Genomic DNA, 24,140 nt, shown 5'->3' on the forward strand with positions numbered 1-24,140 from the left:
GCTGATTTGTTGTGGTTAGGTGCCATCAAGTTGGTTCTGACTCAAAGTGATCTTATGCACAAGAGAACCAAACACTGCCCAGTCCTGCACCAATCGCATAATTGTCGTAATGCTTGAGCCCATTGATGCTGCCACTGTGTCAATCCATCCTGTTGGGGGGGTCTCCCTCTTTTTTGTTGGCCCTCCACTTTACCAAGCATTATGTTCTTCTCCAGGGAGTGGTCCCTCCTGATAATATGTCCAAAGTATGAGGTGAAGTCTGGCCATCCTGGCTTCTAAGGAGCTTTCTGGGTGTACTTACTCCAAGACAGATTTATTTGTTCTGGAAATCCATGATATTTTTGATATTTTTCTCCAACACCATAGTTCAAATGCATCAATCCTTCTCTGGTTTTTCTTACTTAACGTGGTTCAAATTCCGCAAGGATAAATACCATATCGTTTGTTCTGGAAGTCCACAATATTTTTAATATTTTTCTCCAACACCATAATTCAAATGCTTCAATCTTCTCCAGTCTTCTTTATTAATGTAGTTCAAATTCTACAAGGATGAATATCAAGGAAACAAGTATCTTCTGCTAACAAAACTATCTTTACTCCTCAATTTATGGGCAACATATTTGGACTCAATGTTCTACCCTTCAATAAGAGAGTTTTATGGTTCCTTGAAATTACTACCGCTTGGAGACTGTAACTAAGAGTGCAAAGCCATACTCTAACACACTCCCATCCCTCCCAACTCTTGTTCAACACACAGAGTCTCCTCTGCAACAGGAAGTATGTGGATGAGGGTAAAAATAGAAAAAGGTACACCCATGAAAGGGGCTGGCTGAAGGTGGGTCAGATGGTCACTGTGCTGCCGGTGGCAGGGTGATGTGTCCTTTAGGAATGGGTGAAGCAGAAGGGGTTACAATACTGGGACAGAATGCGGAATTCATGCGTGATGGCAAAGAGCCAGTCACATAATCAGACAGTTGAATTTTCAATGGAAATTTCAGCTCATGGAATCTGACCTTTCCATTTGTTCATTTCCTAAATTGGCTCTCTGCTGAGCTGCCTGAGGCTGGAAGGGAAATGTTGACACAATCTTCTGAGGTAGGACAACAGGGCTGTCACAGCTCTCTCTGTAGGCAGCGTGATGAACTTGCGTCCTGGACTTTGAGTTCCTTTTCCAACTTTTCTGTGCATGAGTTTTCTCCTCTCTCAAATGCTGTTCTTATAGCATAGGAACGCTTGTGAGCATTCAATGATATATAATGTATTCAAAGGACTTAGAAAAAGTGCTTGGCACATAGGAATCCCCCAACAAGGATATTGTTAGGTGCCGTCAAGTCGCTTCTGACTCATGGTGGCGGTGATGTGCTGTGGAGTTGGACCGACTCATAGCTGTCCTATACAGGGTTTCCGAGGTTGCAAATCTTTATGGGAGCAGAAAGCCTCATCTTTTTCCTGCAGAATGCCTGGTAGTTTCAAACTGCTGACCTTGAGGTTAGCATCCTGACTCATAACCACTACGCTCCCAGAGCTCCTTGACTCATAGTGACCCCTGTGTCCAACAGAACAAAACACCACCGTGTCCTACACCGTCCTCACAATCACTGCTGTGCTCGAGCCCATCGCTGCTGCCACTGTGCCAAACCATCTCATCGGGGGTCTCTGTATTTTTCGCTGTCCCTCCACTTTACCAAGCAAGATGTCGTCTTGAGGCATTAGTCCCTCCTGATAATGCGTCCAAAGTATGAGAGACAACGGCTGGTCATCTTGGCTTCTAAAGAGCATTCTGGTTGTACTTCTTCCAACACAGATTTGTTTGGACTTCTGGCAGTCCATGGGACCTTAAAAATTCTACTCCAACACCGGAACTCAAATGCAACAAGGACAAGTTATTGTTATTTTTATTGCTACTTTGGCTGTGCGTACTTTTCACTTTTCCTTCAAATATGCTAAGAATGAGGATGAGCTAAGAACTAGCCCTCTGCTGATGTCTCTCTATCACACCTTAGTGGTTTCCTCCAAGCTCCATCAAACCGAGTCTTCCTTCATCTTGAGAAAAACAGAATGCTCCTGCTTTCAGCCCCGTTATTGGGGGCGGGGGTGGGGTGGCACTGGCAATCTGTCCCGAGGTCTTCTGGATATAGTTGTTTCCAAGTTGTTAGCTATCATTGTTAGACAATGATACAATGTACACACACTTTTGAGCAAATGTATGTAAGAGCATGTTTGTGGGATGCGAGTGGAATAGGCCGTTTCATGCATCTTTCATGTCAGTACACATTTTTCAATCTACCTTTCTACTGAGGTGATGTGAGAATGCCTGTTTCTCGTATGTCAATCATGCCGGTGAGCAGCTTTACTTTGTCATCTTGGGAAGCCCACTCTGACTTTAAATCTTTTTTTTTTTTTTTTTTAATTAAATGTTTTTATTTTGGATTGAGTGAAAGTTTACAGGGCACATCATCAGCTTCACATTCAACCATTCATATAGCTTGTGTCATTACATTGATTATTATCCCCTCCATATGTCATCAGTTTACAGTGTTTCTCTCTATCCTCTTTAGCTTTTTTTTTTTTTGGATGGGGGGTGGGACTTGCCTTTTTGGAATTTACAGTCTCGGCTTTTAGGGAAAGTTTTTACATTTGTCTGTGGATATCCAGGGCTCATGTATGAGATTACTAACAAGCATTACTGAATAATCAGATGAGGGACAATTTGCTATGTCTACTAGGTAGCTAAAGTCTGATCCTCAGAGCCTATGGTTTGGACGGTCAACAACGCTTGGGCCCACAGGGGCTTGACCTCCTGACTGGGTCTGCATGGTATGCATCAGATTCCTCCTTATTTATTGTTTGTTTAAGGGTCTGACTTTAAATCTTCTGGAAGCTTGGATACAATGTCGGTACATGTGTGTCTGTGTGCATGGTGCTTCAGGGTTTCCCAAGGAGCACTGGGTTAAGTGTTGGGCTACTAACTTGCAAGGTAGGTGATTTAAACCCACCAGCCACTCCACGGGAGAAAAGTAGGCTGTCTGCACCCATAAAGAGTTACAGTCTTGGGAACCCTAAGGAGAAGTTCTACTACTTTGTCTTAGAGCATCACTATGTGTTAGAATCCATTTAAGAGCCATCGTTTGGTTTGTTTTTGGTTTAGAGTTCCCAATGTGCACCTGTCAGTTTATGAGACTGAGGTGGCTGGCATGTTGCTGTGGTGCTGCAAGTATACCGCTGGTGTTTCAAATATCACCAGGGTCACCCGTGGTGGACAGGTTTCAGTGAAGCTTCCAGATTAAGACAGACTAGGAAGAAAGTCCTGGAGATCTGCCTCTGAAAATGAGTCATTGAAAAGCCACTTTCTTGGGTCATGTCATTGTAGGAATCTATCAATAGAGGGGGACATCATGTTTGGTAAAACAGAGAGCCAGAGAGGGCAAGGGGGAAACTTGGTGAGTTGTAGTCCCACAAAAATAGCTGAAATGATGACCTTAAACATCCTGGTGAGGACAACAAAGGACTGGACACTGTCCCCTTCTGTTTGGTCACTATGAGTCAGAGTCAATTCAATGGGAGCAATCTCTGAGGGGGAATCAAAAATCTCATGGAAAACTGCCATTATTTTTTAATTCAATTTTTCCATGAACTTCTTGAAGCTCCCTGTCTTAGGCCAAACCAGTGAAACATGAGTCGGGCTGCTAACCTCAAGGTCAGCAGTTTCAAACTACCAGGCGTTTCTGCGGGAGAAAGATGAGGCTTTTTACTCTCATAAAGATTTTGTTGTTGTTGGTGGTGGTGTTAGGCGCCATCGAGTTGTACTGACTCATAGAGACCCTACACACAACAGAACAAAACACTGCCCGATTCTGGGCCAACCTCACAATTGTTGCCACGCTTGAGCCCATTGATGCTGTCACTTTGCCAATCCCTCTCACTGGGGATCTTCCTCTTTTTCTCTGAGCCTCAGCCTTACCAAACATGATATCCTTCTCCAGTGACTGGTCCCTCCTGAACATGTCTCAAGTATGAAAGACTAAGTTTGGCCATCCTGACCTCCAAGGACAGCCTCAGAAATCTTAGGAAGGGTCGCTATGAGTCGGAACCAACTCTACGACACACTACCACCACACCATATATATATATATAGAGAGTGGTTTATTATCAAAGAAATGACATAATTGCAGTGGAAGAGAGGGAGAAAGTCCCTCCTGTGTGTCCACTATATTGGGAGCAGGCCACACCCCCAAGGAAGCATCCCTTCAATTGATTGGCTGCTCATAGTTACTCATCATACTCTAATACTCTGCCTGTATTAGGTTTCATCACCATGGCAATAAGCACATCCCAACAGCCAAACCTCTGGAGATCCTGGCCTAGTCAAGTTGACACACAACCCTCACCATAACACCCCCTCATATTTCTATCTTAGTCATTTCAAACTGTTTCCATGTGTTGGATTCTTAAAAAGTCTCATGAGCGTGACTGATCCACTTTTTATAGACAAGGAGAGAGAAGAGTTACATGATTTTCTCAGTGTGAGAAATTTAGATGAAATTAGAATGCACATTTCTTGTGTGTCCTCCCCCCAGCCCCCTTGCTATTCAAGTTGTTGCCCAGAAACCTCAGCCCTGCCCCCTGCAGAACACACAGAGTCAGACCTGCATTTTAGCAAGCTCCTGGTGAGGACCACTGCCCTGGGCCCCAGCTCTGAGGTGGGCAGACTGAATTATTCTCCTCAGGGAGGAGTTGACAGATGGTGGGAAAGGGGACCAGCCAGGACGAGTCAAAGGTCTGTAGGATTCTGGCAGGAACAGACCCACAGTGAACTGAGCAATGGGGAGCTATGTCCCAGCACAACCAGCCCTACCCTTTCTCTCTGCCTTTCTTTACCAGTGCCACCCCTGCCCACCAGACACTCTAGTGTTCTCATTGTGCTAGGACAGGAGGCTAGGCACTGACCCGTGACTCCAGTGAGGCCCGTCTGAGAGGAATGTCCACAATGCTGTCATTTCCTTGGTCCCTAGCCAAGGTGTCTATCAGGTGTTTCTAGACTCTGCCCTGGATGCAGAATCCTGAACGATTATGTGAGTTCTTCTACAAAAGGTTTCTGACCCCAGCCTAGGTCAGAATCCAGGAAGACAGGCCTCCCTGCCATGACTTCACTTCTAAACCCTCCACCTGCCCTGGTCACTGCCATCCCAGACACCTGAGAAGGAGCTCTGGCAGTGTGGTGGTTAAGTGCCTGGCTGCTAACTCACAGGTTGGCAGTTTGAACCCACCGATAGCTCCTCAGGAGAACAGATGATCTCCTCTGTTACATGGGATCACTCTGAGTGTAACCCGCCTTTTCTGACTGTGACTTCACTCAAGCCCCCTTGCGTGGCTGAGCTCCAATTTCCTCATTGGTCAACACAGTTTGTTGTTAGATGTTAAGCTGATTCTGACTCCACATGTGCAGAGCAGACCTGCTAACTGGCTCTCCAAGGCTGGGACCTTTAGGAAGCAGGTCTCCAGGCCTGTGGGCTAAGGCACCGTTGGATGGGTTTGAACTGCCAACTTCTGATGACGCAATGGTGAAGTGCTAGGCTGTCAAGTGAGAGATTGTTGTTGTTGTTGTTATGTGCCATCGAGTCGACTCTAAACAGCTCCCTACATAGCCTGACACACAGGGCTGGCTCAATAATGGTGTCTTTGCAGCTGTAGCCCTGACTGTCAGTAATCATAGTTGCATGAGTGTTTGTGGGGTGGGAATGAGGAAGACACTGGAAATGAGGTGGCCTCTCTCTCTCTTTGCCTTTCTCCTCACAGGCTGCAGCCTCTGCATTTGTATTCTGTGTGCTTGCTGGGCGGACTCTTCCCCCTTGTCCCCTGGGGCCCCATCTGGGAGGTGGCCAAGCTCCACTTGGACAATTGTCGGCGAACCTGGTGGACCAACCTGCTACTGCTCAACAACCTCCTCTCGGTTCAGGACGGGGTGAGTCTCCAGCGCCACGAGGGGGCGCGTCTCTTCACGAGGGTCGGCCACTTCCGGAGGCCAGCCTGATTTAGGATTCTTTTCTCTGGCACATTCTCTGGAATCATTTTTTGTTGTTGTTGTTGTTGAATATAGATTTTATTTTGTTGTTGTGTTGAGAACATACACAACAAAACAAACACCAATTCCACATTTACGTACATTTCTACACGTACAATTCCGTGACGTTGGTGACGGTTCTTGAGTTCTGACACCGTTCTCATCCTCCTTTTCTGAGCTGTTCCTCCCATGAACACAAATGCACTTCCCCCTAAAGTTCCCAGTCTCATCTTTCCAGTTGCCGTTGTCACTTTGGTCTCATATTGTTGTTGTTATGTGCTGTGTGCAGTCGGTTCCGACTCATAGCGACCCTGTACAGGGTTTCCAAGGCTGTAAATCTTTACGGGAGCAGAAAGTCTCATCTTTCTCCCACGGAACAGCTGATAGTTTCGAACTGTTGACCTCAAGATTAGCAGCCCGATCCTTAACCACTACGCTACCAGAGCTCCTTTGGTCCCATATATGGATCTTAAAAGAGGCATCTTAAAAGTGCTCAGGGCAGATTCTTTTTGCTAGTGAAGCTAAACGATTGTAGCGTAGTGGTTACGAGTTGGGCTGCTAACCTCAAGGTCAGCAGTTCGAAACTACCAGTTGTTCTGTGAGAGAAAAATGAGGTTTTCTGCTCCTGTAAATGTTTATAGCCTCGGAAACCTCTATGTAGGTTGGCTATGAGTCGGAACTGACTCCACGGCACACCACCACCACCATTGTTTGTGTTAAGAAGACTTCAGAAGATACTTTTGACTTGAGGTTTAATGATCATTTCAGGGCAACAGTTTCAGGGGTTTACCTACCTTCATGGCTCCCCAAAGTCTGGAATTCATGAGAATTTGGAATTCTGTTCTGCAATGCTCTCCCTTTTGATGAGGATTGTGCTATAAACTCTTTGATCAAATGCTCAGTAATGGTAGCCGGGCACCAGAGGCAGTTGCTCATCTGGAGTAATTCTGATGGTATAGGATTGTGGTTGTGGGCAAGAAACCCAGCCTCTTGTGATAGGTGATTGTTACCATGCCGGTCTGCACCAGGGCAGTAGCTCTGAAAAGCAGAGGGCCACCTTTTAGGTTTCTGTGCCAGTCCTTGATGCTCCACAGGGAAAGGGCACTTCCTGCCCTTTGTGCAGAGAGACTGTAATGGATGGAGCATCTTACCCACCCCATCTTCACTTCATTTCAAGCCAGGCCTTGGCTCAGAGCAATAAGCTCTGTCTCTTTTCCCAAAGCCCCATGTTTCTTATAGTGAATTTGGAGGGGAATGAAAAGTGAAACAAAACCAGTTACCGTTGAGTTGACACGTCAGAGTAGAACTGTGTTCCTAGGGTTTCAAGTGGATGATGTTTCATAAGTTGGTTGCCAGGCCTTTCTTCTGAGGTGCCTTTGGGTTGACTCCAACCTCTCAGTTAGCAGCTCACTTTTTGCACCACCCAGGGACTCTGAAAGGGAAAATGCTGTCCTGGCATCACATCGCTGCTTCTACATGTACAACCTCATGTGAAGGGAGTCAGTGAAGTGTGGCAGGTCCCCGATTGTCACACAGAACCACTTGATGAACAGCTACCTGCTGTTCCCAAATGCCCAGGAGTATCACCATCCAACTGCCTTCACTGGGGCTGGCTTCATAGTCTGAGCTGTTAGTGGACACTGATGTTAAGGATCGCAGGTGAAGTCCACCTTAAAAAACAAAACTAATCATAAGCAGCTGCCCTTGAATCAATCCCACCCATGATGACCCTGAGCATGGCGCCCCCATGTGTGTCTGAACAGAACTGTGCCCTGCAGGGTTTTCAGTGGTTGCTTATTTCAGAAGTAGATCACCAGACATTTCCTCGGAAGCACCACTGGATAGACTTAAACCGACAACCGTGTTGGTTAGCAGCCAGATGTTTAACGATGTGCACCCTGGGGACTCAGAAGCACTCGCACCAGGAGACTTTCTCTCCCACGAAGAACCAACTTGTTCCCACTGTTGATAGGTCTGGTTTCCCTCAGATGGGGAAGGTGGGGGAGAAACCAGGGTGCATCTGGAGAATTCTCAGTGTTGAAAAAAACAAAAGGCAGATAACTGGCTCCTAAAACTCTAGCCCAGCCGTCCCTTGGAATGACTTGACTTTGTCAGTGTGTGTAGTAGTTGGGGGTGTCGTGTGTAGGAGTTTGGGGGCTTCACACAGAAGCTGATCTAGAGTCAGGCTGTAGTTCTAAAGGAACATTCTCTCCAGCTGGAATTGGGGGAGGGCAGGCTGGGAAAAGAGATCTGCACGGAGCACTCTCATTCCCAACTGCATTCAGGACGCTAATCCCTGACATTCATATAATGTGGTATCATTTACTTCCCACAACTAGGGATCGCTATCCTAGGGGATTAGCCATGATTTAAAAATAATTTATTGTCATAAAATATACACTACATCCACTTACCATTTTAACCATTTCAAGTGTACAATTCAGTGGCATTCAGCCAATTCACCATGTGCGTACCCATCAGCGCTATTTGTTTACAGAACTTTTTAATCCCCCCCAAACGGAATCTCTGCTCCCATTAAACAATAACTCCCCATCGCAACCCCAGCCTCCTACTGTTGTCGTTAAGTGTTGTCAAGTTGGTTCTGACGCTATAGAGTTTCCAAGGCTATAAATCTTTGTGGGAAGACAAAGCCTCATTTTTCTCCCTCGGAGCGACTGGTGGGCTCCAACTGTTGATCTTGTGGTTCACATCCCAGTGCTTATCCAGCAGAGCCACCATGCCACACTCCCCATCTCAGCCTCTGGTAACCACAATTTTACTTTCTGGCTCTGGCGATCAGTGCTTTTTTGTGTTTGTTATGTCTGAGGTCTGAATCTTCATTTTGTAAAGTGGCAGCAGGGGCATATCCCAGGCTGGTCATAAGGAATGGATAAGATGAGGTGTGAAGCTGTCTGACCCAAGGGTCCTCAGACTTCCCTCCTCTTCCCACTGAGGTCCACCCCACCCGTCTACTGAATTCTTCTCCTGCTCAGGGAAGGTGAGTTGATGGGTGTCCACCTGGTACATGAAGAAGCCCATTCACCTTTCTTCTCTCCTTTCAGTGCAATGGCTGGACATGGTACCTTGCCAATGACTTCCAGTTCCATCTCCTAACACCAGCCATTGTCCTCATCTACAAGAAGTAAGTCTATGGGGGACAAGCTTTCTCCCCACGCGGCCTCTTTCAGAAAACGCCTAGGAAAGGTTCTAGTCTTTAAGAATTGGGAAATGAACTTTCTAGAAGAGTCAGCAGAGAATCCTCCACTCTTTAGCTTCTTCCATGTGTTCATCCCACTTGGTGGCACGCACGTCAGCTTGTGTTTGTGTAGTTGTCATCATCATTGGCATGTTTGCATTCTCCCAGGCTCAGCACTTCCCAGTGAACGGTTCTGATAAACATTTCCATGTGTTGACTTACCTCAGTGCTTGTTGGTTTGAGGACCCAGAGACCATTTTTATGGTTGGGCATCCAGATTGTTGCCAAGTTTTCAAGATTAGATATGGCCCCTGAAATGAATGTCTCTGAATGCACTGGTTTCTTTCTGTTACTTCCTTGGGGTGGGAGTTTCCAAGTGACATGACTGGGTTAGAAGGTCAAAGCAATTTTGTGGTGCCTGCTACATGGAAAGTGATTGGTTTTTCGGAAAGAAGGGAGTCCTTGACAGCAACCCCCAGCCTGGCGTCCTCACACTGAATATTTGTCCCTTTCATTTTTATTAGTTTTAGCAGAGCTTTAAGGTTTCAATAATTCATGGAGAGAGGTATAGTTCGTGGATTATCCATGCCATATTTACAAGGTGTATTATTCTTTATTAAAAATTTAAAAACATGTTCAATTTCAGAAATTTTGGAGGGAAGAGGGGAAAACAGTCCTGTCCTATCTCTGAAAGCCAAAACCAAAATCACTGTCATCGAGTCGATGCTGACTCAGAGTGACCCTGAATAAGGTTTCTGAGGCTGTAAATCTTTATGTGAACAGATTATGTAAATCTTTCTCCCCAGACTTGTCCCATTGCTCAAGGGTAAGTGAAATCACTGTTCATATTTTGGTCCTTGCTCCTCAGAACTCTTTTCTGCATACTTTTAAACACAGGAAAACATTCTGTATACTCCCTTTAGTATTTTTCTTCTAATAGTTTTATGACCTAAGCATTTCCATATATTTAAATTTTAACATTTCCATATATTTAAGAATTAATATAATGTATGCATATCATTTCATCCCACGAATGAACTACAGTTTACATTCATCTTCCTCCATTATCAAATACTTGGATGGTGTCCCATTTTATGGTTTTCTAAAAAGAATGATCTGATAAATATTTCATGGTAACCATCCATTTTCAACTCTGATCTTTTTTTTTTAGAATACCTATTTGTGAGAGGAATTGCTAGGTCAAAGGGTATGAATGTCTTGGACTTTTGAATCACAATGACAAATTGTTTTCCTTTAAGGTTCTACCAACATTCAGCCCCTCAAGTCCTGGTGTGGCGCTGTGGGTTAATGTGCCAGACTGTAAAGCCGTTTGAACTGCAAAGCTCCCCAGCTGCTCCTCAGAAACCCTGTATAGGGTCGCTATGGGTCGGAACTGACTCGATGGCACTTCACAACAACAACAACAGTCATCTAATGGAGTCCTGGTGTGGCGCTGTGGGTTAATGCACTGGACTGCAAAGTCTATTTGAACCGCATGGTCAGTGGTTCAAACTCACCAGCTGCTCCTTGGAAACCCTATGCAGGGTGGCTATGAATTGGAACCAACTTGATGACACTTTACAGCAAGAATAGCTATCTAATGCCAATATAGAACATTAATAACAAAACACAACAAAAGCATTTTGTTGTTAATTTTTTATAGATCTTATTAATTTTGTTCTTGTTAATGTTGTTGTTGTTGTTAAGTACCGTGGAGTCGATTCCAACTCATAGTGACCCTGCACAGGGTTGCTAAGGCTGTAAATCTTTATAGGAGCAGAAAGCCTCATCTTTCTCCCGCGGAGCAGCTGGTAGTTTCGAACTGCCGACCTTGAGGTTAGCAGCCCGATTTGTAACCACTACTCTACCAGAGCTCCTTTGTTGAGAATATGCACAGCAAAACATTCACCAATTGAAACGTTTTGGTGTGTACAATCCCAGACTTGGGTTGCGTTCTTCGAGTTGTGCAACCACCCTAACATTTTCTGAGCTGACCCTCCCTTATTAACATCAACTTATTGCCCCAAAGACCTGATCTCATCTTGGGAGAGATTCCGGGTGTGGTGCTGTGGGATAATGCACGGGACCAAAAGGTTGATTTGAAATGTAAGGTCTGTGGTTCAAATTTACCAGCCGCTCCTTGGAAACCCTATACAGGGTTGCTATGAGTTGGAACCAACTTGAAGGCACTTAACAACATTCCTTGGAAAATTGCTGCTTGTCAGTTTGATCCAATATAGAAAATTCTTAAGAGAACACAATGCTCAAAGCAGACATTCTTTATTAGATACTGCAGGGGAAAGCTGTTGCATGCCCAGTGTGACTTCTGCCTAGTAAACTTGTCCAGTTTGTACACCAGCTTCTGTGGACCTTCCTGCTCCACTGAGGGTCCCCTCAGAGGTGCGTCCAGGTCCTGGCCTTAGTTCCCCTCTGAAAGTCCCTCTCACAAGGTTGGGTGCAGAGCAGACCTCAGCGAAGCGCAGCCAGTCTGGCGGTGTCTGTCCTTCTTGTTTGCTCAGCTTTTCTTATACATTTCCTGTTTCACAGAGTCTGAACTCTGTCTCCTCTAAGAGGGGAGAGTGGAGATGCTGAACGATTTCACAGTCTAGGGGCGTCTCATGTCTCAGCCAGTTGAGGGGTGGAGCTGAAGTCCAAGTGCTTCCCCTGCAAGTCCCCCTAAAACAGAGTACCCTTATTTCATGTTCTGTTTCCTCAGGGCATGGGGGTGGTGGTGGATTTTCACTCGCATAATCACTTATCAAAGATTATGAGATTAATTATAGACCTGACAAATGCACAGTGTCAAAATTCTATTTATTTGGGGAATCAAGGTTTTCTTTTTTAAAGGGTGCATGCCTTTTATAGAAACAGCACCTATCTTTATACCCTTGTTATATTCACCCCTGCTCCTTCTCATTCCTGAGGAAGACACCGGGAGGAGCTGGAACCCAGAGGACCCCTCCCCTTGCCCAGCAGGAAGCAAATGCAGGTGCCTTGGGGAGAGTGAGCCACACCCCCCCCCCCAGTCCCTTTGGATCAGAAAGGAGTTCCCAGAGCTACAGCTGAGAGCTGCTGGGGACCCGGGACTCCTCTGGGGGTGAGCACTCCCTCCTTCTCTAAACCTGACCCAGCCCACTACCAGCACAAGGACAAGACTCATAGTGACCCTGGAGGACACAGTAGAATTGCCCTGAGGGTGCTAACTGCCTCCTCTCTTTCCTGCAGAGAGGCTGGTGGGTTCAAACTGCAGATCTTTCAGTTAGCACGGGTGCATTTAAACCTCTGTGCCACCAGGGAACCTTTCTCCTCCCTATATGGGTTGAGGAGCTCGGCTCTGTGGCCACTCAGCTGGCAGCTGACTTCAGAGTGGAGGGTTTGGAGGCAGGAGCAGTGCCAGCAGGTGTGGAGGGACACCTGGGCTAGCCTGGAAGAGCAGAAAGGGCGGGCGAGCCTCGCACTCCCCACAGGGGATCTATGGTGCAGTGACCTGCTGCTGGACACCTGGATCAGGTGTCCATGAAGAATGAGCACCAGGCTGCCTCAGACCAGAGGCACATACCAGCTGTTGCTTTCTTTTCTTGGGCTAGGACCCTTGAGCGGGTCTCTCTCTGAGACTCTACGTGTGTGTGGTAAATACACATGTAACAAAACATTGGCCATTTTAGCATTTTTTACGAAACTCTCTTATATTTTCTTTTGTTGTTATTGTTGAGAAAACACACATCAAAATGGACACAATCCAACACTGTCTACATGTACGATTCAGTGCCCTATCTGCGAATCGCGATAAAGCAAAGTTCAATAAAATGAAATGTGTCTGTAGCTAGTTCTTCAAAGAACACAGTGCTTGAGCCAGACATTTGTTATAACTAGAATTAAACTGTGGTTGGTTTTAGGTAGACTTCATGGAATGTTTTTGGCTTGAGGTTTAAAGATAATCTGATAGCTGTAGTTTGGGGGTTTCATCCAGACTCCATGGATCCAGAAATTCTGGATTCCAAGATGAAGCCTGTTAAGAGAGTGAGAATGGTGAGCAGTGCTTAAAGCTCTGGAACTTTCTTGATCCCATTGTCCTGAGAGCAGTTTCCCCAAAGAGCCTGAGCTGGCCAAGGGAATCTATTTGTACCAGGCTGCTATGCAATGACAAAAAGTCCTAGTGAGCAATCCAGGGGCTCAGGCGGGAACTCCAGGGAAGGGACAGATTGAGGGAGGGTGTCCTACTTTACACCCAGAGCTCCACGTCCTGCTGCCTCTGAACTGCCAGGTTGGATGATTTGTTAGGTTGGTTGTAGCAGGGACAGGACCGGCAAGTGGAGGCTTGTCTGACTCCAGGAAGCAGATGCCAGGGTGGGGCTCAGGCTCCTGGGGATTCCACAAACATTTACATGGTGGATGTGGGTTTTCACTGGATAGTCTGAATGATGGTTTACCACCCACCTAGGACAAAGAGTTCTTGGTGCCTCCGGCTCTAGACCTGGCTGGGAAACTACTTTTCATCCCTGGGGAAGCTGTGACTGGGGAACCTGGCCCTAACGCCAGCATCTTCCCTGGAGACAGTTGTAGAAGGAGGTTTCAGTCCCTGGATATTGCCTGTTCAGTAGCACCGAGCTTTGAAATGGAGGGAGGTGGGAAAGGCAGGCCTTTTTCCTTCAGGAGCCAGCTACTAAGCCAAAGTTGGAGGTTTAAGTTCAACCCAGAAGCACCTAGGAAGAAAGGTCTGGCAATCGACTGCTACAGAACCAGCCATTGAATACCAGATGGAGCACAATTCTACTAACACACATGTTGGGTCGCCCTCTGCGGGAATCCACTGGACAAGCAGTTTGTATTCCTCCGTGCAAGGTCTGGTACTGACGTTCCCTCCTTCCCTGACATTCCTCTCCTACAGGAACTATTTCCTGCACATTCGAGGTATCCTCGAACTAAGACTGTTTAGGAGTTGTGGGAGGAGCAGAATCCTCCTGCCTTGTGCCTGGAGATCTCCTTGTGTTCTCCCTTGTCCCAGCCTACTTCTGACAAGCTCCCTTCTCTCCGGAAATCAACCATCACTTGTGTCTAAACAATGCTTTCCTGGTGACAGAGAACAGTGCGCAGCGTGGTCAGTTTCCGGGGGAGGCAGACGAGGACCACATTCTATCCCCTCTGATGGACGAGGAGATTCTAGTCAAAGGCCCTGTTCCGGGTCCCATGTGTGATCAAGACTAACTGTTAGCACGAGGAGCCCTGGTAGTGAAATGGTTAAGCACTCCTCTGCTAACTGAAATGTCGCTGGCTCGAACCCACCCTTGGGTTCTCTTCCTGTGGAGATGACAGCCTTGGAAACCCCGTGGGGCAGTTCTGCTCTGTCCTGGAGGGTCCACTATGTGTCAGAATCGATTGGATGGCACACGACAACAACAAATGCTAACTCAAGTACCTCAACCCTTTCCTCACCTACAACAACTGCCCCTCACACCTCAAGAACAAAAACACAAACACAAACCAAACCAACCCATCCCAGTTCCCACCAAATCAATTGTCACTCATGTTGACCCCACATGTGTGTGCCAGAGTAGAACTGTGCTCCAGGATTTCCAATGACTGATTGTTCGAGATTACCAGGCTTTTCTTCCTGAGCACCTCTGGGTGGGTGGACTCAAATAGCCAACGTTTTTAGTTAAGCAGCGGAGCATGTTAACTGTTTGTACCACACACACAGCAGCCTCTCAGGAGCAGGATTGACTCTCCCGCTGCCATATGCTTCCCAGTCTTTCTCGTTCATAGTCGTGGTGCAGCATTCTGAAGTCTCTCCTTCATCAACATCCTCTTCTCTTCTTTGCAGAAGTAAACTTGCCCTCTTACTCCTCGGAATCACACTGTTCTTGGCGACGTTCACCACCACGGCTCTGCTCACACTGGTTTACCAGCTTCCGGTTGCAGCGCCATCAGAAGCCAGGTGACCACAGTGCTCAGCCCTGTTTCTGTCCCTCATCTGCCCTCAGAATGGCAGGACCGCTGCTCATTTGCTTGGTGCGCATCTATCTCCTGTGGGGGAACCCGGCTAGGGAATTTTTCATCCCGGATGGGAATTGGGAATGTCTATTGCATTTTTGTTTCCAAACTCTGAACCTTCTTTGAACTCGCACTGTCATCTCTGGGTGAAGGCGTCTCAGAGGGCGGAGCGCCCCCATGTGGCCACAGTAGACTTCTCCTCCAGTGGCAAAACTTCTGGGAAAATCTGTTATTGGATTGTTGTTGTTAAGTGAGGTCGAGTAGGTTCCGACCCATAGCGACCCTGTAGAGGGTTTCTAAGGAGCATCTGCTGAGCTTGAACTGCCGACCTTGCAGTTCAAACAGCTTTGCAGTCTGACGCATTAGCCCACAGCGCCACACACTGAAATTTAAGGAAATCTATCGGGGTTACTTTCTTCAAGGTCTCACAGCTAGTAAGTGGCCTAGCTGTGGTTTGAACTTAGGACTTTACTCATAATGTGACTTTACCTCCTCAGTGAGGTAGGTTTGGCATTTCTTCCATAAACCCATCCTGTGTCTTCACAGACAAGCCTGGTTGCATTCTTGTTAATCTGTTCTTAACACAATAGCCAGTGAGATTCAAATGCAACTCAGTCCTGTCAGACATCTGCTCAGTGGCTGGCCACTGCTGTTAAAATGAACCCTGTTCAGCCACACTGATCTCCTTACCTCAACACACTCAGCACATCCCCAACCTCAGGGCCTTTGCACTAGCTGTTCCCTCCACTGGGGATACTTTTCCTTCAGGTCCTACCATCTTGACAGGACTTGCTTCTTCATGTCTTTCAGGTATCTGTTCAAACATCACGTTCTCAAAACAACCTCATTAACCTTCTGTAAGAACAGCCTCAGGTTCTCTTGCATCTTTATTCTGCTTTCTTTTTCCTCTCACTCCTTTGCCACTTTTTTCATGTAGTGGTTAATGTTTGTCATCATCTTCAATTAGAAGGTCAATTCCATAAGCCTGAACACTTGGTTTTGTTCTTTGCTGAATTCCAAGGGCTCATAACAGAGCTGGGTGCATAAATGCTCAGTACCAAGGATCTTCAAAAAGTTTGTGGAAAAATGGGATAAAAAGAGAATGGAATTTTTCCCTGTGAATTTTTTGATGCCCCGATATATTTGTGAGTGGATGGAATGCCTCCATCCCACGTCTCCTGACCTACTCATCTTTTAATTTTTTAAATTTTTATTGTGAACTGAGTGATAGTTTACATGGGAGAATATTGGGTTTATACTCATCCTATTTTAATGATTACAGTCCCCACCGTGCATCCTCATTCAACAGTATTTGCTTCTATTCCCTCTGTCTTTTGGTTTTTGTTTTTGAATGTACACAAAAACACTCAGGAATATATAATCTTTTAAACAACCAAAGGGCACATTCTACAAGCCTGCCTCCTGGCCACAGCACACAGCCTTTCTATTTCCATGAGTCTGGAGTCCTCAGCTGCTCCCTCTCTCCATGTCCTCATCTCTGCCTCCATCTCTGGTGTTGCTGCTTCTCTGGATAAGACCCCACATTCCACACCTGCTCTTCTCCCTTGATTGTCCTAGGATCCTCTGTTTTTGGACTGTAAGATTAACTATTCCCTTTTTTTGTTACAAAACGTCTACCTTTACAGTTGGAAAGTTGCAATTAGTCATGATAACAATTATTCACTATTGAATCATAAGAATCTTATCCCCATCTTTTTTCACGATGCCCATCTAGACAAGATGAATTCTATTCAGTGGGGATTCTACCTTACCCTGAACATTCTTAAACTAAACTCCCTCTTGAAAACCTGTAAGCCAGTCACTTTGTGCCTTTATTGCCCTCTGCCCCCATTTTACATAGTCATTGTCCAAGTTGCCCATCCCGTTCAACCCTGTGTACAGAGCGGATAGGATTGCTTCTTGATATCAACATTCCTTTCCTTTCAGTTGGTATTTTGAGCTGAGCTACTACATCCATAAGTATAGGTCAAGTTCCTCAAATTGCAGCAATGTACACTTGTTTCCTTTATCAAAAATTTTTTTATCTTCCTCTTTTCGAGTTCGATCATGAAACCATTGAAGCTAGGTTGCCGGGGACTGGCCTCGACATAGGGGTTCGGTTCACGAGGAGGAGATACCTGGCGGCGGTTAAGATATACACAGACAGACAGAAGGAGGGGGACAATGAGGCACCCCAAAGCCAGGGTGGATACATCACTGGTGGGCAGGCTTGGGAGTACAAGCATCGTGGCCTCTGCAGGCAGCAACTCACTGCCCTGCAATCTTTACTGCATGCCCTCCATCTTGTAATGCACTGCAATCTTTACTGCATGCCTTCCAACCCGTAATGCACTGCAATCTTTACTGCATGCCCTCCAACCTGTAATGCACACCTGGGGAGGCCCGGGCCTCTGTTTTATTTAGGGGAGGAGCTTCACACCAAGCTGGGAAGGACTTAGGCAAGGTACAGCTAACATCAGGACTTTTCCAGACATTCAGGTAACTTTACATCGTACTTCGCTGATTTGAATCCCAGGCCCGCAACTTGGTTTCACAGGCTCAATTAACATATCTATAGCCCCTGAGCTCAATTGGGAGAAGGTGAGAGGTAAGGACAAAAGCTTGGGCGGAGTCCCACTGCTTCAGCTTCCTGAGCCAGGTTTTCAGGAACTTGGCTGAATAGCTAACACTTGGGAGAGATTCAGGGTGGATGGCTTTTTTGTCTGTGGAACAAAGAACTGTGAAGTAGCTAAGATGTTTTTAGTTAATCCTTTGGAGAAAGGCTTGATCTTGCAACTTTTACAGTCTGGGCTTTTAGGAAAAGATCACATTTATCTGTGGATTATCAAGGGCTCCTTGTCTGCAATTAATAAATATAACTGAACACTAAGATGAAAAACAATTTGCTATTGACTGCCAGTGGCCTCATTTGTTACACTCGGACCTATAGGGCCTCGAACCTCTGACCAAGCTTACACAGTCTGCAACACTAGGTCAAATGGGTACTATCTGCAAGTTTGGGTGTTCTTGTGTGTCTCCCCTCACTTCATATCAGCTACATGGTTCGCTTTCAGCGCAAGCCCTCTGGGGCTATGTCCTTGTCCCTGGACTCAGGAGTTTACTGACCTACTCATCTTGTGGTCTTCCTTTGGGACATGTCCTGATGGCTCAGTCCTGTCTAGCCCACTTCAGGAATGTGCTCTTTCCCATGTCTAGAATGAACATAACTAGTTGCTTTTTTCCCTTTGTTGTTTGTTTGTTTGTTTGTTTTCAGTGAAACTGTGATGGTGCTGTATTTCCTGAAGTATTATACCAAGCCCTACTGTCGATTTGGACCATTCCTCTTGGGCCTTCTTTTGAGTATTTTCATGTACCAAAACCAGCAGACGAATATTCTGAAGACCCAGGTATGGCTCCCCATTAAGGGTCCGGGTCTGGAGGGAAAGATGTGGCCCACCTGATTGGGTACTTCCAAAGCCATGGGCAGGAGAAGTCACACTACACTGTGATGTTGATGCCTCTTGTTGTTGTTGTTAGGTGCCGTCAAGTTGGTTCAGACTTATAGGGACTTCATGCACAACAAAACGAAATGCCGTCCAGCCTTGTGCCATCCTCACAATTGTGACGTTTGAGCCCATTGCTGTGGCTACTGTGCTAATCTATCTCGTTGTGAATCTTCCTTTTTTTTTTGCTGATTCTATACTTTGCCACGTATGGCGTCCTTTTCTGGGGACTGGGCCCTCCTGACAAACGTGTTCAAAGTACGTGAGACGAAGGTTTGCTCTACCCTCTCTTCCAGGGAATATTCTGGCTGTACTTTTTCTAAGACAGATTTGTGTGTTCTTTTGACAGTACATGTACTTTTAATTTTCTTCTCCAACACCACAATTCCTCTCTGGTCTTGCTTATTCACTGTCCAGTTTTTGCATGCATATGAGGCAACTGGAAAGACTCTGATTTGAGACAGGCACACCCTTTCTTAGTACTGAAACACTTTACTGTGGGACTTCGCCCTGGAGGGTTCTTCACTGAGCTGAGCTTGTCCTCATCTTACCACGATTTCTATCATTACGTGTCCGCCAGGAGGGCCAGGGGCTGTACATCTTCTCATTTCTGCTGGGGCTTGAAACCAACAGGGAGCCTTGTTTCCTTAAGAGAGAAACTGGGGAGAGCAAGAGTGGGTTTGAATGATTATCTGGCAGGGGATGGGGCTTCAAAAAGTTTGTGGGAAAATTCCATGATCTTTCTATTGTATTTGTCCTCAAACCTTTTGATGGCCCTCCTCATAGATTCATCAGAAGGTGCAAAAATAGTTCAGAGAGGTCCCAGAGACTCCTCACCCTGTTCACCCCCTTGGAAACCTCTTATGTAGGATGGATGGTCCATGATCACAGCCAGGAAGCTGGTGGTAAAGTGCAATCAGGGTTGACCTGTTTACATGTTGTTTGGTTTCAGGGAAAAGGCTTTTGAGTACAAAGGTGCTGAGAGACCCGAACAACCACCAGAACGCATTCTGAGACATGAATTTATTACAGAAAGAGAATAAAAGAGATGGTTTATTGACAAGGAATTTACCTACAAAGGGCTAACCTCAGCTGTCTCCAGTGGGCAGGGGCTAGGGTCTTTTTCTTCTCATGGGGTATTCACAAGGGAATCCTGGTGTGGTGCTGTAGGATAAAGCACTGGACCACAAGGTCGGCTTGAACAGCAAAGTCTGTGGTTCAAACCTACCAGCTGCTTCTTGGAAACCCTATACAGGGTCGCTATGAGTCGGAATTGACTCCATGGCACTTAACAACAACAACATTCACAAAGGAAAGGGCAGTTAAGAGTGGTCTGTGGAAGTAGGAGAGGCAGGAGAGTCAAAAGTGCCAGGTTGTCTGTCCCCTTCTAGAGAAGAACTAAGGCGTTTCGGCCAGCACAGTGGGAGGAAGGGCTGTGGGCTCCCTCTTAGCGTCCGCATAACTGGACCAGGAGAACAAGAGAGCAGGGGGTGGGGGTGGCGGTCTGCACCCTCCTAGATAGCAGGAGCAGGGGGACAGGAGATATGGTTTTGAGATGACCTTTGTTACTGGACAAAAGTTCAACTGCCCCAGCTGCTGTAGCCAGTATCAGAGACAGGGTGAGAATCAAGATCCATTTTATTGACAGAGCTGGAAGGCAGTGAGAATCCTTCTCTGAAAGACAGCCTTGCCCTCCCCAGTAAAATGTGTGAACTCTTAGACGACTCTAGGTACCAATCAGTCTGCATCGGTGCATGCTTGTCTCCGAGTTTTATGGCTCTGTCATCTGGGGAAACAGTTTCTGTCCCACTGAGTCACCATGTCTTACATCCTAGGATGTGATTGCCCCAAACAATGTTAATGGCCTTTGTCTGAAAGTTACATTTTTCTAAGGGACGAGAGAGCGTGGCCCTGAGATATTTCTTCCAGCTTGTCCTAGGTTTAAATCAATAACGTGACCCTAAACCCTTAGCCTGTATGTTCCTGGAGCATAGGGGGAAGGTTAGTCAGGGCAGTTATGACTGGGAACAATGATTAAAAGGGCTTGAACAGAGAGGGAAGAAAACTTACTAAAAACGATTCTCTCAATTTTGGAGTGTTAAGTTTGTGTCCCTACACATGCCCTCATTGTGTGTGCAAGGAGTCCCTGAGTAAAATACCAGACTACAAACCAAAAACATTGGGGGTTTGAACTCGCCAGAAGCACCGCAGAAATAAGACCTGGAGATCTGCTTCTGAAAGGTCACCCGCAGCCTTGAAGACCCTGAGGCACAGTTTACTCTGTGCACATGGGGTTGCCATGGGTTGGAATCGGCTTGACAGCAATACCACCAACACCATTGTGGATATGTGTCATTGTGTGTGTGTGGTTGTGTTGTTGTTGTTGTTTATGTGCTGTCGAGTCGGTTCTGGCCCATAGCGACCCTGTACAGGGTTTCCAAGGCTGTAAATCTTTACGGGAGCAGAAAGCCTCCTCTTTCTCCGGTGGAGCAGCTGGTAGTTTCAAACTGCTGACCTTAAGGGTCACAGCCCAATTTGTAACCACTACGCTACCAGAGCTCCTGTGTGGTTGTGTGGCCACCACTTAAATCAAGGTGGAGAACAATGACTTTACCACAAAGATCTGTTAGGTGCCACCTACTCTCTGACATGAGAGTCACCATGGGTTGGAATCGCCTTGACGGCCCCAAACTACAATAAGCTTTGATGGTCTCATTGTCCCCAGCCCTATCCTGTCCTGAACTCCTGGTAACCACAAATCTGAGCTTCCTATTTTAGTCAGATTTGGGCATTGGCGACCTGAAGTGACAGTAATAACACAGAAAGTAAGTTTGTGCAAGCAAAGCTCCCCAAACCCACTGTCATCGAGATGATTCTGACTCATAACAACCTTATATAGGGTTTCTGAGACTGTAAACTTTACAGAAGCAGATAGCCTCATCTTTCTTGTGCAGAGCAGCTGGTGGGTTTGAACCACTGACTTTGTGGTTAGCAGCCTGAAGCCTAAACCACAGCGCCACCAGGGCTCCTTTTAATTTGTGCAAAAAGAAGTAAATGCATGAGGGCGGAAATGGGCATCAAATCTGCCCCTCCAGGTGCAGGTTCTGCTGGGGTGGACTTCTGCCCTGTTGGCCCTCTTCACAGTAGTCGCGCTGGCCTATGTGGTGGACGACGCCTCTGACAGGACTTCAGCTGCTGCCGCAGCCTACCAAGCACTGCACCGGACATTATGGGCAGCGGCCGTGGGCTGGCTCATCTTGGCGTGTCAGGAGGGCCATGGAGGTATTGGCATAGCTACTATGCATAAACATGGTTCCATTAAAAGTGAAGGGTGTGAAAATACAAAGTGTACCCATAGGGGCTTTGCGTTGCTGCAGTGACTGGTGAAAAACTTTTTTTTATCACCTACCAAACCAGCAATTTGTTATATCCTTGGGGGGAAACATCTCACTCACCTGTTACAGATTTTTACTTTGAATTAGGGACAAACGCATGTTCTGGAAATGTTACATACTCTACAGGAAGCTCATTTAGAAGGTGGCAGAGAGCTCAGGCAGGGTAACTTAGTGAGAAAAAAAATCCTGATATGGGGGAAGGAGGGGTAAGAGCTTGATTACAGCCACCCAGACCTCAGTTTCCTCATCTGAAAGCATTAGACCAAGTGATCACCAAGATTCCCTTCAACCCTTTGGTGGTTGGGAAATGATTGAGCCCAGATTTCAGCATGCAGAGAATCAAACAGAACACTAGCTTCAGGGGAAAGAAAGAAACCTTTTCCAGATTGTTGTGGTTAGCAGTTGTTGAGCTGTCACCAAGTAGTGGTGACATTGTCTAGTCCAGGACCTTTATGTTGAGTCCATTGTTGGAGCTTTTGTGTTGAAGTATGTCATTGAGGGTCTCCTGCACATTCACTGACCCCCACTTCACCACATGTGATGTCTTTTCTAGTAAAAGACTTTCTCGATGATGTGTCCAAAGTTATTGAGCTAAAGTCTCACCATCCTTATTTCTAAAGAGTGTCATATTCCTGAAATGGGAAGAGGTCTATTTTATGGTTTTTGTTTTTTTTAAAAATGCTAATGAATATAGACATTCTTAGGAGAATTTCACAGACTTAGGCACGGAACCCGAAGGGGAAAGTGGAGACCCAATGTCTTCTCAGGCTCAGAGAGGGTTTATGTTGTTCCTCCAGGTCTGGTCCAGCGGGTGCTGTCCTGGGGTGTGTGGTCCTTCCTGGCCCGTATTAGTTACGCTTGCTACCTGGTACATCCGATTCTCATTCTCCTCTACAATGGGCTTCAGGAAACCCTCATTCACTACTCAGAGATCAACATGGTGAGAGAACCCAGTTCTAATTCCATTACAGCACCACGATTTGTTCTCTTTTTGAGAAATGAAGTAATAGTAACCTTTTGTTTTTTTTAATAGTCTAATTGTGCAGTTGAATTGTGGGGGAGGGATGAGGGGTGGCTTCAGCACAGGAGACGGTCTTATTGTGAGTGTTTGGGGTAGTTTTTGCTGCAGACCCATTCCAAACGGCCAGGCTGTTACACTTTAAGAGCCAAATGCATGGGAATCTTGGAGTAACTTTGCGTCTACTGTGTCTCTCTTTCCCTCCAGTTCTATCTCTTCTTTGGACACTGCTTACTGACCTTCCTCACTGGGCTGGCTCTGACGCTGTTCATTGAGAAACCATGTCAGGAACTGAAGCAGTGCCTCTTGGGACCAGGGCCTTCAGGGCCGTGACTCATCTGGACAAAACCCCAAGGAGGCATGGTCCTGTTTGTGGTGATGAAGACAGGCAGGGTGACCACATTTAAGTAATGAACACTAGTGTTCCTGAAAGAGGCATAAATCCGACTTTGTGAAAGGAAAACTTAATATGTACAGATTCTATGTGCTTAATATAGAAAAGAATTCTGTGGCAACTTTTTTGGTAGAATAATAACCATCCTTGATTGCATTTTCTATTGCAAAAACAATCTGGAGTTTTTTTTCTTGTTCTGTATTGGATTATATATTTCAACAATCATAGAAAGCATTCAAATGTAGAAAAGTTACTATACTTTTAGGCTAAACACGGGATATAACACTTTTTCCAGTAAAGTCGCTTAAACTGTTGTTAAGTGCTGGGGAGTCAGTTCCGACTCATAGCAACGCTGTATAGGTGAATTTGAACCAACCACCTCGCAGTTCAAACCAACTTTGCAGTTCAGTGTTTATCCTACAGCACCACACCAGGACTCCATAAATTTGTTTTCTATAGTCAGTTAATTATTATGCTTCATAACTTTATCCTGGGACCTCAGGACAATATGACTCATCTGCATGCAGAGCTTTCAAATACTTGTTTTGACATCATGGTCCATCAGCAAAACTCCTCACAATG

General features: G+C 46.1%; 1 protein-coding gene across 1 annotated transcript in view; it reads left to right on the forward strand.

Moving 5' to 3' along the window:
- Positions 1-23,497, forward strand: part of LOC102828738 (nose resistant to fluoxetine protein 6-like) — a 61,121-nt gene extending 37,624 nt beyond the window's left edge. The window contains exons 9-15 of the mRNA XM_006837572.1: positions 5,797-5,962; positions 9,124-9,203; positions 15,079-15,192; positions 18,523-18,655; positions 21,847-22,033; positions 22,944-23,086; positions 23,372-23,497. Coding sequence (XP_006837635.1) covers positions 5,797-5,962; positions 9,124-9,203; positions 15,079-15,192; positions 18,523-18,655; positions 21,847-22,033; positions 22,944-23,086; positions 23,372-23,497 — 949 coding nt within the window. The remainder of the gene's footprint in view (positions 1-5,796; positions 5,963-9,123; positions 9,204-15,078; positions 15,193-18,522; positions 18,656-21,846; positions 22,034-22,943; positions 23,087-23,371) is intronic.
- Positions 23,498-24,140: the final 643 nt, after the last annotated feature.

This window comes from Chrysochloris asiatica, unplaced genomic scaffold (assembly GCF_000296735.1).
Source record: "Chrysochloris asiatica unplaced genomic scaffold, ChrAsi1.0 scaffold00021, whole genome shotgun sequence".
Classification (NCBI taxonomy): Eukaryota; Metazoa; Chordata; class Mammalia; order Afrosoricida; family Chrysochloridae; genus Chrysochloris; species Chrysochloris asiatica.